Source organism: Wyeomyia smithii, chromosome 2 (assembly GCF_029784165.1).
Source record: "Wyeomyia smithii strain HCP4-BCI-WySm-NY-G18 chromosome 2, ASM2978416v1, whole genome shotgun sequence".
NCBI lineage: Eukaryota > Metazoa > Arthropoda > Insecta > Diptera > Culicidae > Wyeomyia > Wyeomyia smithii.
Genome location: NC_073695.1, coordinates 83,597,087 through 83,616,613, shown reverse-complemented (window position 1 = coordinate 83,616,613; position 19,527 = coordinate 83,597,087). Strand labels below are relative to the sequence as shown.

The 19,527-nt window shown below is 39.9% G+C and overlaps 1 protein-coding gene across 7 annotated transcripts in view; it reads left to right on the top strand.

The window, feature by feature from the left end:
* LOC129720753 (G-protein coupled receptor dmsr-1) overlaps positions 1-19,527 on the top strand; it is a 263,787-nt gene that overhangs the window by 231,895 nt on the left and 12,365 nt on the right. For all 7 annotated transcript variants that reach the window (XM_055672446.1, XM_055672443.1, XM_055672445.1 and 4 more), the window contains 3 exons: positions 2,369-2,843; positions 2,940-3,108; positions 3,310-3,436. In XM_055672446.1, coding sequence (XP_055528421.1) covers positions 2,454-2,843; positions 2,940-3,108; positions 3,310-3,436 — 686 coding nt within the window. In that variant the 5' untranslated portion in view covers positions 2,369-2,453. The remainder of the gene's footprint in view (positions 1-2,368; positions 2,844-2,939; positions 3,109-3,309; positions 3,437-19,527) is intronic.

Here is a 19,527-nt window from a genome sequence, read left to right as displayed (position 1 = left end):
AAAAGTATTTCGACTTTTTTTCTTGAAATGGGAATTACGCACGTTGTGTGCGGAGATTTTGGAAATTACTTATATCATTGATCTTATTACAATATTTCTTAACATAAATAGAACGAAGTAGACAAAAACAGGCCAAAATAACATCGCAAAACGAATAGCAGTGTGCATCTCTTCGGTGCGCGAGTGTCAATTGACCATCGGTTCTTTGTTTGAGAGGCGACGGTTGTTCTACATTTACGAGTGAAAACCTACTGCGACGCACACTAAGTAAGCAATCAAATGAAAGTGTTGGCCGTTTACAAGCCTGGCACAGGATGATGAAATTTACTCCAAGGCAGGCTTTAAACAGTTTTCTGGACAGAAATATAGCACGGCAACTCAAAGAGAAAAGGTGGCATAGATTTTCAAACTCATTATGTTATCGAAGTTTGCCATCTGTTCCTGTGGTTATAAAAACAACATTATCATCGCGAAAGGTTCCGTCAACCAGGAAAATTATGTGAAGGAGTGCTTGAAAAAACGTCCTTTGCGTTTACTCAGCAACACAGTTGTTCTGTTTTGTTTTGGCCGGATTTCGCATGTTTATCTCATTATAAAAAAGGCTATGGTAGTGCCAGAGGACATGAATCCTCCCAATACACCAGAGCTCCGCTCTATAGAATAATACTGAGCTATCGTCAAGCGGAACCACAAAGAGACACGAAATACAGTCGTTGACAACTTGCGATGCAGCTCAAGACTAACTGGCGTTCTGCGGTGAACAAAGTGACCAAGAAGGCTGTACAAAACTGATGGAAGGAGTCAAGAAAATGGCCCGGCAATTCGCATTCGCTAAAAAGGAAGCTTGAGTCTATCTTTTACCTTCATTCTGTACGCACTGAGCTTAACAAAGAAAAATTTGATATTTTGATAAAGAAATGACCGAGTTACACACAATTTTTTTTGACCGTAACACTTTTTATTTACTAGAAAATGCATGCGTGTGGCGGCACTTTTAGGTTCAAAAAATGTTTCTCATCTAGACGGGACTCGAACCCGCAATTTCTTTGTCTCCGGCATGGTGTTTCATCCAATTAATCAACTGAGAAGCTATACTCATCTAAGCCGAATATCAAATGACGCCTTGTTGTACCCTGTTCTATAACGCACCTCGATCAACTACACATAGTTCCTTGCAAGGGGAGCTGTGTAGCCGCAAGGTCACAGGGTCCGCTTTGTCAAGCGGATGGTCGTGGGTTCGAATCTTAGTAGAATCAGGCCATTCGATGTCAAAAAGGACTTTAAGTATGAGTTTATTCTCAGGTTCCCCACCACTTACCCTTCCTTTACGATGAATTCTGTAATACCTTTGCGTGACTTCCATCAAAAAATAAGTTCTTCTCATCAATAAAACTGGCCAGAAGGACGCACGACGAAACTTCTCCAGGGAATTATAATTGGCGATATTTGGCAGGAGGAAGGAGGCTCGGTATGGAAGAATAGTAAGCGTGTAAAACGAGCGGAAGTACATTACACACAGGCACTTATCAAAAATAATAATAAGCATGCCACTTCTCAATAGCGGTATTGCTAAAAATAGAAGTGCGGAATACAGCAGACACCCGGGCAGATCTCACAATAGATCAACGATTCTGGTCGCAGTGAGAAAGTCCATACAGGAAAAAAAAACATAGTTCCTTGCAAGAGTTACATCCGGTGACTGAGAGAATATCTCCTTACCGCGAGAGGACTGTTACTGGCTCGATGCCCATCGCGCAGGTATATACAACAGCTAGTGCTACTTTTTATGCGCGTGATGAAAAATAAATTTTGCACATAACTGTGGCTGAGTCAACATTTTAAATTTTTTACACAAAAATTCAACCAAGTAGAATAAATTCTCACATTGCTTTAACAATAAGATAACACTTGTGCTTATTTTTCAGGATTTTACAGACAATTTTTCTACCATCTTGAATGCCAAAAGTGACCCATTTTGTGTACTTTACTATGTTAATAATATTTTAAATGATTTCAAACTAGATTATGCATATCAGTTGAAGGAAAACACAGTCAGGACTAAACGTACTCACCAAAATAGGGTAGAATATTTTCCATGTATCATTGATTTCAATATTAATTTCGGTCTCCATCATCCTCATCATTCAACAACGTAGATAAAAATGTTGTTCCAAAGATTATTTTGAGGGGAGGGATGAGCATGAAAGCGTCACTATTTTAAAGTCAATTACCTTTGAGTCACTCAGCAGTTTAAAAAACACTCATGTGTTATGTGTATCTTTTTGTGTATTTCTCTAAAGATAAATTTATGCATTGAAAACTTCCAAGGTAATTTGTTTCGTATCCTTTTTTTGTTTTCTTTCTCTAGAAATTGCATACTGTGCATCATGCGAAATGATTCCTAAATCAGCTCCAGCCTTCGTAGTTTTAGCAGTACACCCGAGAGGGAAAAAATGTTTGGCGCTGAAGAGCGAGTGCTAGAATGGTTTCATTACATCTACCACAACGACTCCTCCACCACCCTGATCCTCAACGCCACCGAGTTTCGGCGGCGATTTTTCACCATCCTTGACTCCAATCTGACCAGCGCGATGAATGGCTCGGGGAAACTCTATCAGCATGCGTTCGAGTTTCAGAACATTTCCGAGCATAACATTACGCACGAGTATGTCAACGACTTCCTGGAGAAACTCTTTCAATCGCTAAATAGGCTAAATCGAACAGTTGACGCTTCTTGGGACGATGGCGACGAGGAGCGTATCAATTGTAGCAACTACTGCAAGGGAGCAGTTCGGGATTTGATGACGGATTATAAGGTTATGCACGGGTATATTACGTTGGTGGTGAGTATGTAGGATTTTTCTTGAAGTTTATGATTTTTCAACCTAATAAATAAAAAAAACTGAAAGGTGCAATAAAAAAAATTCGTTAATTTTCAGATATGCGTTTTCGGAACAATCGCAAATATATTCAACATAATCGTATTGACGCGTAAGGAAATGAGCAAAATCCCAATCAATCGAATCCTAAAGTGGCTCTCTGTAACCGATATGTTCGTTATGATCGAGTACATTCCGTTCGCATTTTACATGTACTCGATATTGCCAGGTGAGTTTAATTAAAATGAGGATAATCAATTTTTTTCTTTGACTATCAAAATAAAACTGAATACTGCAAGAAGATTTTTTTTTTTCAAATTTCATGTTCTGATCAATACCACTTTATTATATGTTCTTCCACATGATAATCGTCACGTGAAAAAACTTTTCAACAGTTCTCTGCAAAATGTCTATTACTATCTTTTTTCAGATCGTCGAGATTATCCCTACTCGTGGGCTGTGTATTTGATGTTTCATATGCATTTTACGCAAATTTTGCATACCATTTCAATTCTCCTCACGGTTACACTAGCGGTCTGGAGGTATATTGCAATCAAGTGAGTTATTAATGCCGATTTAATGTTTTAATATGTGAGTTTAGCTGAATTTTGTTGATCGTACTTACTTACTTTACTTTTACGACGACAGACCGATTATCGATCCCGTGCCGGTTCAAGAATACATCGCCACGTCACTCGATTATGGGTTTGTGTTCTCCAGTTACCTCTAACTTACGTGGACATTCTCGTCGACAAGCACACATCCACCGAGTGCAGCGTCCATCCCGAATCCGACGGCCTATATCGGGATTTATTTATCCCATATGGTCTTTGTTGGTCGCCTACTGAAGTCTGCCGTGTTTTATCCGCCGATTTGTATATCTACGCCAAACACTCTTTTCCAGTTCGCACCAAGTATTGAACACAAAATCCTACGCTCAAAAGCACCAAGAGCTCGCCGATCAGTCTCTTTCAGTGTCCATGCTTCAAGGTCACAGAGGGCCACCGGGAGTTTTATTGAGTTTTGTTCGGGTTTGCAATCTGCGCGACCTTAGCTGGTAGGCCCTGTTTACGGCCACTATCCGCCTCTTTATCTAATGGCTAACCTCACTGTCTCGCGTCACCAGTTTACCCAGGTAAATAAATTCGTCGATAAGATCTAATGATTGCCCATCTATTACCACCACAGCACTAACATCTGAGGGGCTTGGTTTTGGCAGAGTTTGTGACAAGCTCTGTCCTCGCAACTTCCCTCTTGAAGGTCCAAAGGCCTTGTTGCGGCAGAACGTAATTTGTCGCAGTTTTCCAGCCAGCGATCTAATCCCATTATTCTATATTGAAATGATCAGAAGAAACAGACAATAAAATTATTCTAGTCAGTTCACTTGCAGCCACCGCCGCTGGCGGCTGGTCGTGCTATCCACAGCAGCTATTGTGTCATTTTATATCACCGTTCCGTCTTTTTGTTCGTTTGCTGCTGTTGGGTTCAACAACGGGTCCTATCGTGCACGATCAGGCCTCTTCCACCGCTCTACGGCTAATATCAATTATTTCAATATCGTCCGTAAAACCTAGGAGCATGACAGACTTCGTAATGATGGTGCAACTTCTCTGCACGCCAGCCCTCCGTATTGCTCCTTCCAATACGATGTCGAACGATAAGATCAATAATAAGTAGTTTAACAATAAGTAGCTGCTTCAAACCAAAACTCCAGTTGGTCTCAAAGTACGATGCTGGCAAATATCTTAAAATAACAATATAGTTCACTCTCGAATTTCCCATATATTTCCGTGAAGACAGACAGGGAACACCCCCTCTTGTGGTGAAAAAGGTAACTAAACTCATTGCACAGTGGTACAGTAAGGCAATTTAGGCGGACATGAGCTTTTCGTTGCGATTTTGGTTTGCGGTTTAAAACCATAGTTTTTGTAAAAAGTTGTTTCTTATACATAGTCCTCTATGCACATAATGCAAATGAAAATTAGGGTGGTCCTAAAATCAACGAAATAAAAACAAACTTGTTTTTATTTGCATAAATAATTGTAAACATTCTTTGGCAAACTTGTAGGTCAACTAATTCTAAGTAACTTTGTAAAAAACTTTTTTTTAGACATCAAATTTGGTTTCCAAAAACAGTTTTTTCGCTCTATATTTTAATTCAAATTTAAAAACAAAGTTTTCTTCGGTAACTTTAATCAAAAATACGCCAATTTTGACGAAAAACATTGTCGATATATTGTACAGATGAAGAGTTTTCACTATTTCTATTTTAAAAATAGGCCCTTTTAAAATATTGATGTCTCCGTTTAGGACAAACATAAATAATATTCTTTGGTATCATTTGAAAGAACAAATATTGTATAAATATTGTGAAGAAATACCGAAAGTTGCTTAAAATTAGTTGATCTACAACTGTGCCGATGAATGCAAACATTTATTTCTGCAAATAAAAAAGTTAGTTTTTTTATTTAGTCGATTTCAGGACCACCCTAATTTTCATTTGCACATAAAAAATAGGCTAAATACAAGAAACAAGTTCTTAGAAAAAAAATTTACTCTAAAACCACAAAATCGCATCGAAAAACTCATGTCCGCCTACATTGCCTTACTGTACCACTGTGCATTGTTGTTGAATTTCTGCAAATATATTAAATATCAATATAGTTCACTTACGTGAAATTATGAAGACAAATTGAAAATGACAGAAGCGTTAGTCACCTTTTCGACCGCTAGGTGCGTCACTTCTGATTTTGTTCTACAGGACATGCGACAAAAAGTAACTTTTGACAATAATATTACCCTAATGGGTACGCTGAAAAAAAATGCACATTTTATTGTGAAGTGGACTCGGCCGAATATTTAATAATAATAAAGTTCGCCTATGTATGAGGCAAGCCATGGGTGGTGTTCCACGGTTTGTACGTTTGTCGACCTCCGAAAATATTTTGAGTTGTAAAATGGCGACTTCCGGTGACTGGAAAACTGCCGAAAATGACCAAATACCACCTCATATCGGTGTTTTTTTTAACTAGAATGACGCTCAGAGGCCAGAAATTGTCTCCAAATGCCAGTTTAAAATCCAAGATGGCGACTTCCGGTTTCTGAAAAACCAAATACGGGTAATTCCGCGATTGTTATGATGCACTGAAGCCACAAATCGACCTCAGACAACATTTTGAATTGTAAGATGGCGACTTCCAGTGACTGGAAAAGAGACGAATATGACCAAATACCACCTAATATGGATGTTTCTTTAGCTATAATGACGCTCAGAGGCCAGAAATTGTCTCTGAATACCATTTTGAAATCCAAGATGACGACTTCCGGTTTCTGAGAAACAGCGAGATATGACCAAATACCACCCAATATGGGTATTTCCGAAATCGTGATGTTGCACTGAAACCACAAATCGACCTCAGACAACATTTTGAGTTGTAAAATGGCGACTTTTGGTGACTGTAAAACTGCCGAAAATGACCCAAAAACAACCAAATATGGGTGTTTCTTTAACCAAAATGATGCTCAGAGGCCAGAAATTGCCTCCAAATGCCATTTTGAAATCCAATATGGCAACTTCCGGCTCCTAAACAACAGTGGCAAAAGACCAAATAACACTCATTATGGGTATTTCCCGGATTGTTATGATGCACTGAGGCTAAAAATCAGACAACATTATGAATTGTAAAATGACGACTTCCGGTGAATGGGAAACTGCCGAAAATGACCAAATACCACCCAATATGGGTCTTTCTTCAACCGGCCGATTTCCATACAATATAAGATGCTTCGATACCAGAATGATACACAGGAGCTAGAATCGACCACAGACACCATTTTGAATTCTAAGATGGTGACTTCCGGTTTCTGTAAAACAGCCGAAAATGACTGAATAAAACCTATTCTAAGATGGTGACTTCCGGTTTCTGTAAAACAGCCGTGTTTCTTAAACCAGAATTACGCTCAGGGGCCAGAAATTGTCTCCAAATGTCATTTTATAAAATAAAATAACTGAATACCAACCAATATGAGTGTTTTCGGAATAGAGGTGATGTACTAAAGGCAAAAGTCGAGGATGTTGTCCAATAATTTCAAAAAAAAAACCAATTTTACCAATAATTTTACCAATAAAAGTTGTCCAATAATTTAAAAAAAAAAACAATTAAAAAAACCAATAATTTCAAACGATATAAACAAATCGCAAGAAATCAATGAATTTAAAATTATTAAATTAAACACAAAAATAGGCGGGACAAAGTTTGCCGGGTCAGCTAGTAAATACATAAATATGCTGGTTAAAGCAAAGCTGCAAGTGATGAATACGAAGATTAGAACTCGAGAGCTTTTTTGCATTTTTGGAAATTCGAGAGTGAACTATATTGTTATTTTAAGATATTTGATTTCTGTGAGCGTGTGACATTCTCACACACGAAACTGAATTTACTCAATTTTAGATTTAGTTGACTCAATTTCATATTTTCACAGAAAAAAATATGTTGTAGATTTCGTGCGTATATTGTTTGTATGTAAAACTAACGCCATTCCGGGAGTTGAACATTGATAATATAATAGATGTAGCTTATCGAGGCACGGAGAAGAAATATTCAAATAATCAGGCCATGGCGTGTAAATGGTAAACTAATCCCAAGTTTCTATAGACGTGGTTCCCTGTGTAACTTCACTAGCTCAGATCCATCACGGGAATCAACTACGAAATGTGCGGCAGTCAAGCTCAAGCTCAATAATCAGGCCACGAAGTGTACAATTAAATGAATGTTTCAATTACCTCGTGGAAAAGATAAAAGGAGAAACCGGTTCAATGGTTATGTTCAATGGTGTCAATAGTCGTATATGGTTGTTGTGCAACTTTTAGCTTAGATAACACTTGAATGTTCTATCAATTTAACAATTTAAGTATGGATACATATAATGTTGTAATTGGTTTAAAAGCTTTATTATATTATATATAAAAGACATTCAACAAAACAAACATAATTAGTGATAACAACTGTTATGCAAAAACTATTATTTAATGATTAGTTTTCTTCGTTTTGAAAGTATTTTTTGTTTTTATCCCTCCGAATTTTCTGCTCTCGAGTTCTAATCTTCGTATTCATCACTTGCAGCTTTGCTTTAACCAGCATATTTATGTATTTACTAGCTGACCCGGCGATTTGTTTATATCGTTTGAAATTATTGGTTTTATCGGAATGACAACATCCTCGACTTTTGCCTTTAGTACATCACCTCTATTCCGAAAACACTCATATTGGTTGGTATTCAGTTATTTTATTTCATAAAATGGCATTTGGAGACAATTTCTGGCCCCTGAGCGTCATTCTGGTTTAAGAAACACGGCTGTTTTACAGAAACCGGAAGTCACCATCTTAGAATTCAAAATGGTGTCTGTGGTCGATTCTAGCTCCTGTGTATCATTCTGGTATCGAAGCATCTTATATTGGATGGAAATCGGCCGGTTGAAGAAAGACCCATATTGGGTGGTATTTGGTCATTTTCGGCAGTTTCCCATCCATCGGAAGTCGTCATTTTACAATTCATAATGTTGTTTGATTTGTAGCTTCAGTGCATCATAACAATCCGGGAAATACCCATAATGAGTGTTATTTGGTCTTTTGCCACTGTTGTTTAGGAACCGGAAGTCGCCATATTGGATTTCAAAATGGCATTTTGAGGCAATTTATGGCCTCTGAGCATCATTTTGGTTAAAGAAACACCCATATTTGGTTGTTTTTGGGTCATTTTCGGCAGTTTTCCAGTCACCAAAAGTCGCCATTTTACAACTCAAAATGTTGTCTGAGGTCGATTTGTGGTTTCAGTGCATCATCACGATTTCGGAAATACCCATATTGGGTGGTATTTGGTCATATCTCGCTGTTTCTCAGAAACAATCAGAAGTGGCGCACCTAGCGGTCGAAAAGGTGACTAACGCTTCTGTCATTTTCAATTTGTCTTCATAATTTCACGTAAGTGAACTATATTGGTATTTTATATATTTGATGCTGGTCTAACAATCCAGTGGCGTAGGTTCGAGTTTCTGCTCGAGAGAGACTGTTAGTGTCAGTAGGATCGTAGACCTAGCCCCGCCACTTTCCTCTGTACATGAAACAATAGTTTCTTAGCTCTTTTAATGCTTTTTTCACTTCGTCCATAGATGGTGGTGGAACCACAGCTTGTTCATTATCCTCAATATTCATCCTGCTACGTTCGACGCTTCTGTCTTCCTCACAAGGACCACAATAACATGGCTCACTTTACTTAAATGGCCGTACGTCCTAAGACATGGCCTGCACAACATAATTCCGTCAACGTGATCGGTCCATGGCTGCCCGCCTCCAATCCCGCGGGCACTTTGTACTTGCCAGATTATGCTCCACCTGGTCTAACTATCTTGCTCTTTGTGCTCCTCTTCGTCTCGTACCAACCGGATTCGAGGTGAGAACCAATTTCGCAGGGTAATTGTCCGATATTCTCGCAACGTGCCCTGCCCAACGTATCCGTCCAGATTTGGCTACTTTCTGGATGCTGGGTTCACCGTAGAGTTGCGCGAGCTCATGGTTCATTCTCCGTCTCCACACTCCGTTCTCCTGTGCACCGCAACGCATGCCCGTAGAGAACAACCGGTCTAATAAGCTTTTTGTACAAGGTGCACTTTGCGCGGGAACTTAAAGGTTTTGACCGTAATTTTTTGTGGAGCCCATAGTAGGAGCGACTCCTGCTGATGATTCGCCTCCTAATCTCATGGCTGTTATCGTTGTTCTCAGTTACCATTGAGCCCAGGTACACGAACTCTTCAACTACCTCAAACTCATCACCGTCGATTATCACAACACTAACTAGGCATGCCCTATCGCGCTCAGCACCACTCGCTAGCATGTACTTCGTTTTAGACGAATTTATCTTCAGTCCAATCTTCTCTGCTTCACATTTTAGTCTGGTGTACTGATCTGCCACTGCTTCAAATGTTCTGCCGACAGTGTCCACGTCATCCGCAAAGCAGATTAATTGACCGGATTTAACGAAAATCGTGCCCCGCGTGTCTATTCCTGATTGTCTCACAACACCTTCTTTTCTGAACAGCAGACAGGAAAGACCATCACCTTGTCGAAGTCCCCTGCGGAATCCGAATGGGTCGGATAGACCACCCGAAATCGTCTCACAACACTGCACATTCTCCATCGTAGCTTATATCAATCTGGTAAGGTTCCAGGCAGGGCTGGAATTCACCTCAGTGCAGACAGAACCACACAAATTTGTACACAACACATTTGCCATCAAACCGTGCGTGCCACTCCCGATATTTCGGTTGTGTTCTCTTCTCCCCATCAGGGTTGATATTTGTTGACATTCTTGAGTGAAAGTGAAAAAAGCATCCATAAACGTTATTTTTTTACAATCCTTTCAGAGTTCTCCCTTCCCGCTTTTTGCATGGCAGTGAACTGTCAAAATACCTCATTATATTTCATGCGATGAAAGCAAGACAACAAAGTGTTTCGGTGAGGTTTATTTTGGTTAAGTGGACTGTTTGTTTTTCTTTTTCGCTTTGAAGTGAAGATCATTTGGTTGGATTTGTCGTCAAATTTTATTCCGTAACCGTGAACGATGCGCGTGATCTATTTCATCTGAGTATAACAGCACGTTACTAGGACGAAAATCTAGTGTATCTGAAAGAGTGCTGCGATCATTGGAAGTGAAAATGGAAAATGATTGGTTGTAATTTTCGAAGAATTTTGCTGGGGAAAATGACTTTTATCAGCACTGAGTCCCCATTCGCTCTTTTGTATTTCTTTCGCACCGAAAAAATGCGACAGAGTACTCTTTCTGCATTTGCCGAAATGTGCGACACCACACATTGTGTCTTACTTTGTGTGTTGCTTGGGGCAATGATTATCGGATTTGACAAACGAACGGTAATAGTAGTATTTTTTTTTGTACCTCATTTGAATCCCACTGGAATAATTTAGGAGCTAATTTTCAGTGCTGCTCAATGGGTTCTGTTTCAAAACTAAAAATAGTTTTTTCTCGGAGATAGCCGCAACATGTCTTGCACATGAACAGTAGGGTGGCAATAGAAATCGACTTTTCGAATTTCGTTTAGAAGTAGGGCTCAATAGTTCCGTCTTCGAAAAAAGTTTGCATTATTTTGTGACCATTGAAAAAAATGCACAGGTAGTTCATAAATTTCTGAATACAGTCCGTTTTCTTCTACGTGGGGGATACGTACCTCGTAAAAAACCGCGTTAATTCGAAAACTCGCGTAAAAAAACGCGCTTATTAAAAAATCCGCGTAAAAAAACGAGTTAGTTCAAAAATCCGCGTGAAAAAAACACGTTATTTTAAAAATCCGCATAAAGTAGTCCATCAAGAAGAGATTTAGAAAAAAACCCGAGACGCTCTAGAACCAGTATTTGAAATTATCCTCTTTGATGGTCATTCTGGATCTTTCGGTGGGCGGAGGGTATTTTTTGGTCTAAGTCTTTTACTAGATAAACACTTAAACGTTTGTGGTTCCAATCCCACGTTTATTCGGAAATTCGCGAAAGTTTCTTTGAATTAGCGCAGTATTGCGTAAAAAAAAACACGTTAATTCAAAAATCCACGTAAAAAACCGCGTTAATTCAAAAAACCGCGTTAATTCAAAAATCCGCGTATAAAAAACCTCTTAGAAAATCCGCGTATAAAAAAACCGCGCAAAAAAACCTGACTGTATCAAAAAATTCTGATACCAAATGTCTTTAAAATGCATGAAACATCGAGATTTGGTGTTATCCAAAAACAAAAATTAAAATATCGATCAGTTAAAGTTTCACTTTTCGACTGAACGAACTTCTAAATGCGACGAAGGACAATTTTTTCCATACAAGTCATTACCACCCTGATGAACGGTATCAGTACACTGAAACAAGTCGACATATATTCTCTATTAAATTTGTCCAATGAATTTAACGTTCCAAAAGATCTCTCAATTTTATATGATTCCATTAGAAATCCATTTTTAAATTCAATGTGATACAATAATTTTTACGAATCGCACAATGAAATAATTATTATCGGATTTTCACATCCATTTTATTTGATATTTATTTACAACTAACATGTGACGCAAAAATTTAAATTTACCGGCAATATTGCGGAATACATTTCATAAAGTAGATATATAAAACCGCCATGTTGGATTTATCAATAAGATTTATATGTTGATTTGGAATCAACATATAAATCTTATTGATAAATCCAATGGAAAACACACGTCACCGTGACTTTGGACTTCTTGTCAGTTACTAGTGAAGTTTTGTTTTGACGTTTGGATTTGGTATTGAATAATCCAGATTGTTGTTCAAAATGGCTAAACCACGAAAAGACTGCGTCGTATTGGGCGATTGGAAGGATATTTGCTTATCTCCAATGGGTAAGTAATTATTGTATACTTCATTTGAGTTTAAACTTACATAAATATTCACAACTATAGAACACACCGAAGAAATTGGCACTTATCAAATCGTAGGGCAAACAACGAACAGACCATTGGAACTGGGATCAAGTGGCCAACGTTGAACCGGTTATTTCTTTTCAGAACCGGTAATTTCTTTTCAGGAAGTCGGTAGTGAAATCTCTCAATAGTTGTGATCGTCACTGACCGACGTAACTCATTTTTGCCTCCTTAATTTATAGGATTGTCGTTTAACAGTCAACAACCAAGTACAAATTTGTTAAAATATTTTTATAAAAAATATTTTTTATAAAAATATTTTAACATAATAATATTTTTATAATAAATTCTTGTATCTTTCATAAACAAACACTTCGATTTGTTTGCATATACATATCATTTCTAAGGATAATTACAAAGAATGCACGAGATTTTCCTATGAAATTGTTAGGTTTTTAAATAGTTTATTTGACACGGCACGATACAATTTATGTTTAACTGAGCCAAGTACATTTTTTTTTACATTCTAAATTAGCAGGGAAAAGAGGGAGGCCTTTTTTTTATTCTCGCGGCCGACTACGAGCTAGTGGGGATTTAAGGTGAGAGGAGGGGTGTTACAATTTTGTTTTTAACTATTTTATATTACAGAATGTATTCATTTGTACGTGGCTAACCAGTCATGTTCTATTTGAGCAGTTTTGGTCTGAGGTGTCTGCGTAAACATAGAGATGCCGAGTCTTCATTTTAGTGTCTCCAGCCGGGTGTATCATTCTCTTTCAGTTTGTGACAGAAATTGTATTCTAGCAAATAGATAAAAGAAATCAAATTTTAATGCCAGCATTTTTTAAAAACCCGTATAGCTGTGTCATGTACTGGAGATCACCGCTTCCCAGAATGTCTCTAACGGGTACGTTCGGTTGTTTTCCTCGGGCCCGAAGGGAATCTATAAGCTCAGACCTAACACCACAGTATTCGGTACACGACCAAACAACATGCTCGATGTCATGGTAGCCATCGCCACAAACGCAGTGATTACTGTCTACAAGCCCTATACGAAAGAGATGCGTGTTTAACGTATAGTGATTGGACATAAGTCTGGACATCACGCGAATGAAGTCCCGACCTACATCCAACCCCTTGAACCATGCTTTCGTCGATACCTTAGGAAAAATGGAATGTAGCCACCGTCCCAGTTCATCTGAGTTCCATGATGATTGCCAACTGTTGAGTGTTCTCTGACGCAAAATGCTATAAAATTCATCATAAGCAATTGGTCTTACATAAATATCGCCATCAATAGCACCCATCTTAGCTAAAGCGTCAGCCTTTTCATTGCCCGGAATGGAACAATGAGAAGGGACCCACGCTAAGGTAACCCGGTAATTTTTATCTGTTAAAGCACTTAAAAACCGCCGTATTTTCCCCAGGAAATACGGGGTGTGCTTCACAGTCTTCATCGATCGCAGAGCCTCAATGGCACTGAGACTGTCTGTGAAGATGAAGTAGTGGTCTATGGGCAGGGTTTCGATGATCCCAAGAGAGTACTGAATGGCAGCAAGTTCTGCACACGTGTACACGGAAGCAGGAGCATCGAGTTTGTAGGAGGCGGTAAAATTTTCGTGGAAAACACCGAAGCCAGTGGACTCATCTAGATTAGATCCGTCAGTGTAAAACCTTTTATCATAACTAACATGTTCAAACTTATTGGAAAAAATTTTGGGGATCTCTTGGGGTCGCAATTGATCCGGGATACCAGAAATGTCTTGTTTCATGGTGGTGTCGAAGAATATAGCATTATTAGAAGTATCTAAAAGTGCGACACTGGAGGAATCGTATGAAGAAGTATTAATATCTTGAGCCATATAGTCAAAATATTAAGTCATAAATCTGGATTGAGATTGAAGGTCGACCAACCTCTCGAAATTTTCAATTACTAATGGGTTCATAACTGTGCATCGAATTAGCAACCGGTAAGAGAGATTCCAACTTCAAGACTCATCGTATGGGTCGACTGCATGCAACCTAAGGCAATACGCAAACAACGATACTGTATTCGTTCCAGTTTGATCAAATGTGTGTTTGCTGCGGAGCGGAAGCAGAAACACCCGTACTCAATTACAGACAATATCGTTGTTTGGTAAAGCCTTAGAAGGTCTCCTGGGTGGGCTTCCCACCAGGTTCCGGTAATCGTACGAAGAAAATTAATCCTCTGTTGGTATTTTTGTGTCAGATACCTAATATGACAAGCCCAGGTGCATTTAGAGTCGAACCAGACCCCGAGATATTTAGCGAATAAAACCTGAGAGATCGTTTTACCCGTTAGTAGGAGCTGCAGCTGAGCTGGATTATGCTCCCTAGAAAAAACGACCAGCTCAGTTTTCTCCGGAGAGAATTCGATACCCAGCTTAATAGCCCATTCAGACAAATTGTCTAAGGTATCTTGCAATGGTCCTTGCAGATCGCTAGCCTCGCAACCAGTAATGGATACAACGCTATCGTCTGCAAGTTGCCTTAGCGTGCATGAATTTGCAAGACATTCATCGATGTCATTGACGTAAAAATTATATTAGAGAGGACTTAAACATGAACCCTGGAGAAGACCCATGTAACTAATTCGGGAAGTTGTCGAATCGCCATGTGAGAAATACATATGCTTTTCTGACAACAAATTGAGCAAAAAGTTATTCAAATTTGGTGAAAGTCCCTGCGAATGAAGTTTCGCGCTTAAAACTTCTACAGAGACAGAGTCAAAAGCCCCCTTAATATCCATGAACGCAGAAGCCATTTGCTCTATTCGAGCAAAGGCTAGTTGAATTTCAGTAGAAAGCAACGCTAGGCAATCGTTCGTCCCTTTGCCCCGGCGAAAGCCAAATTGAGTATCTGAAAGTAACCCGTTTGTTTCGACCCATTTGTCTAACCGTAAGAGGATCATTTTCTTCATTAATTTCCGGAGGCAAGAGAGCATCGCAATCGGCCTATATGAATTGTGATCAGAGGCAGGTTTCCCGGGTTTCCGAATAGCAATGACTTTTACCTCCCTCATGCGGAACAATATTTAGCTCAAGAAACTTGTTGAACAAATTCAACAAGCGTCTTTTTGCAGAGTCGGGTAGATTCTTCAACAGGTTGAATTTTATTCTATCTAACCCTGGAGCCTTATTGTTGCACGACAGGAGGGCCATTGAAAATTCCAACATCGAAAATGGAGGCCCTTCCGTAGTTACTAATAACGCGTCGCGAAAGGTTTTCTGTTCCGGTACAGAGTCCGACAGACCTTTTTGGCAAAATCGAGTATCCAGCGATCTGAATACTCCTCGCTTTCATTCGAAACGTCACGGTTCCGCATGCGCCTGGCGGTATCCCAAAGAGTGCTCATCGCTGTTTCCCTCGACAACGCGTTTACGAACCGCCGCCAGTACCCGCGTTTTTTCGCCTTTACTAAGCTCTTCATCTGCCTGCCCAGTGCCTCGTACTTTCGAAGTAGGTTGACAGTGCCGTACTCCCGGTAGTCCTTATACGCCGCGGACCTTCGCACGTACAGCTCAGAGCACTCTTTGTCCCACCATTTGTTGGGAGGGCGCTGTCTAATCGTTACCCGGGGTATCGGTTTCGTCTGAGCTTGAGTCGCGGCGTCGATTATCAAGCCAGCTAAGAACGCGTATTCTTCCTCCGGAGGAAGTTCCTCGTGAGTCTCGATAGATTGCGCTATAATAGACTAATATAATAGAATCAATATTACGTGTAAGGTCGTAGGAAATATTGATTGGGTTCGGGAGAGTTGAACCATTAGCAATTGATATAACGATTGGAAGATGATCACTACCGTGGGGATCGTTGATTACTTTCCACTGGCAATCTAACGCTAGTGATGTCGAGCAGAGGGATAGGTCAAGCACGCTTTCACGTGCTGGAGGATTAGGTACGCGTGTCGCTTCCCCAGTATTCAAAACTGTCATATTGAAGTCGTCGATCAAGTTACAGATCAAAGAAGATCGGTTGTCGTCGTACAGTGACCCCCATAGCGAACAGTGAGAGTTAAAATCTCCCAAAATCAAAAAAGCTGCGGGAAGCAATTCTGCTATATCAAGGAGTTGCTTCTGTTCAATTCGCGCGGATGGTCGAATATATAACGAAACAAGGCAAAGTTTGAAAGTTTGAATGGCAACAACTTCAATATTCGAGATCGAGGGGAGGTCGATTCTAAAAAAAGAATAGCACTTTTTGATCCCTAAAAGTACCCCTCCACCGTGTGAGTCTCGATCTCGACGAATGATGTTGAAATCGTGGAAATTGAGTTGGTCATTTGAATTGAGAAAAGTTTCACAGAGCGCGAACGCATCACAATTGTATGTGTTTATCAAATGTAAAAATAAATCGAATTTGGGGATGATACTTCTGCAGTTCCACTGAAACACAGTGACAAAATTCCTAACCTCTTTCGACGTATTAGTCATCGAAAGATACGATAGCTGAAATGAGGGGCCAAGTTGCTGTGGGTTGCTTCAAAAAAGGTTTTCACTGTAGGGAGAAGGGCAAGAAGAATGTTTTGAAGGGGATCTGGTATGTTGAATGTTTTAAATATCCAGTCCACAATATCAGAGAATTTTATGAACCCTGTTTCTTTTATGTCTTCTGATCTAGAAATGGGTGCACGAGGGGTTTTTGGTGCCCCAGGAAGCGGTGGGTACTCCTGGTTTGATTTGAAATTAAAACCGGGGGGTACTTGCTTCGGTTTTTCTTCACCTCTTCCTTTCTGTGTTGTCTTATTGGTCATTCCGCTAGGGGTTATCTTACGACCTTTGCGAGAAAGATTAGGAGAGTTGAGCATTCTCCTCTTCCTAGATCCCTCTGGCAAGGCATAAGAACACCCTTGGACGGGATCGTCAGATGTACCCTCATCGGTTGGCAAAAAGGAAAAGATGTTTCCTGTCGAGGGCGGCTCAGCCCTCTTAAGCATTTCTGCAAAAGAGCGCTTTGATCGTTCCTTAAGGGAACGCTTAATTTTTTCCTCGCGCAATTTGTACGCGGGACACGCCGAAAGGTCATGCCGAGTTCCCTCGCAGTAAAGACACTTTTCAGTAGCCTCACTGCAAGCGGTCTCAGCATGATTGCCTCCGCACTTGCTGCAGCGTGCCTTGTTGCAGCAGTAGGTGGCTGTATGACCTAACTGCTTGCAGTTTTGGCAATGCATGACCCGCGGTACAAACAGGCGTACAGGCAGACGAACCCTGTCCAAAGAGATGTAGTTCGGCAGTGCGGATCCGGCGAATGTTACACGGAAGGAATCCGAAGGGAGGAATTTCTTCTTCCCTTCTTCGATGGATACTGAATGTAATTGCTTGACATCCAGTATCTTTACATCTTGAATCAGGGGGTTCTTGAAGCAGCCAACCCCGTGACGCAAAATGTCATCGACCGTGAGGCTTCCTTCGGTAACCACACCGTCGATCTCCACGTCCTTGGCAGGGACGTACACGCGGTACTCTCTCGTGAAGAGCTCGTAGCTAGCCATTGCGTTTGCTTGCTTCAAGCTACTCACAACAACTCGCAGTTTGTTCGGTCTAACCTTCGTAATTTCGGTTACGTCCGAAAACTGTTTTGCCAGGTCCTTGCCGATTTGAATAATATTTAGAGGCTTCTTTATGGGCCTGAAGTAAACTACGAACGGACCTTTCGAAGCATCTGGGTAAGCTTTCACCCGTGTTGCCGGTACCCTTGGTACGGCGGGGAAGGTAGAGGGGAATTGATGGGGTAGATCTCAATCTCTTCCCCATTTGTTTCCACATCCAGGAATAGTTGCACCTGCATGTCGTCCATTTTGCGGGAGCGTTACGCTCTACCGCACACAAACGATAAATATTCGAATGTGGGGGGTGGGGGGATCAAGTAGTTGATATTAAATTTTAAAAACAATTTTTCAAACTACAATGGATCAAAATAAAAAAAAGACACTAATACTAATACTAATAACAATAGTAATAATAGTAATAATAATAATAATAATAATTATAACAATAATAATAATAATAACAATAACAATAATAATAATTATAATAATAACAATAATAACAATAATAATAATAATATTAAAAATAATGATAAAAATTCTAAAGTGAATACTTCACCGAACGTCTAAGTCACGACCTCACGGCTGATAGTTGGATTAATCGAGTGTTTCCGGAGAACAAACAATGACGATCCAGCTTCGTGTTGTGACACAGTGGCCGTATCTTACACTCGACCTTGTAGATGCTACTTGTAGTTGACTTCCACTCGCTCGATCGTATGGTTGTCCGTGCTGCTAGCGGGGTAACAGCGGTGCGGGAGAACTATTCTTGCTGATATATCAGCTGCGTATCAGATCACTGGCGGGGTAGCCTGCCCCTACCAGTGTGCAGAAGATGTTTCTGCCGATATATTGCAGGCTATTGTTATCGCACACAAGAACTAATCGAAAAAAAAACACCCGTACGATAACTCGTGTATTGTTATTTTGCGAATCAAACGGAGATAAACAATTTGCGTCTAATCACGACGAAAGCAAAACAACGAATGATGATATGAAATTGTTACTGTATGTCAAAATATAAATTATGACATTTCCAATGAGTCTAATGGATTATATTTTCTTTAGTTTTCAAAGGGTTTTCTAATCTATTTTAAAAGCTTGGTAGTAATGTGAGTCTATCAGACGATCCTATGAAGAATGCATGACACATTTTCGATCACATCGTTTTGATTGGAAGTTCTAATAGTGCAAATTTATAACACTCCCATATAATATGAACAGGTGAGATTATTTCAGTGTAGTGAATGCATGTAGCGATTGTATATGAATATCGCGACAGAAACATGTCTGGACGTGCGTAATATGTCCTAAGAAACACGTCGTTTTTTGGTTCCTTTCCTTTGCTATTTTTTCTACCCGCAACGCAACGCAAACTGCTCAAACTGAAGCTCTTTGTTCTCACGCGATGTGTCACAAAAAGCAGCACAAAGTGTTGTTCCGTTCTCCCTTTCTTGAAATATTTTTACTTGGTGATATCTTTCACAGTCATTTCGTTTTCGCTCTTTCTCTTTGTGCCTGTTGGTTGTCAAAATGTGTAGGTACCGTTCTCGTTGTGCCTTGACGTAAAATTAACACACTGAGCGCAATGAGTGTGCGAATGACAGCCCTGCTTCCAGGGGAAGCCGTTTTCGCGG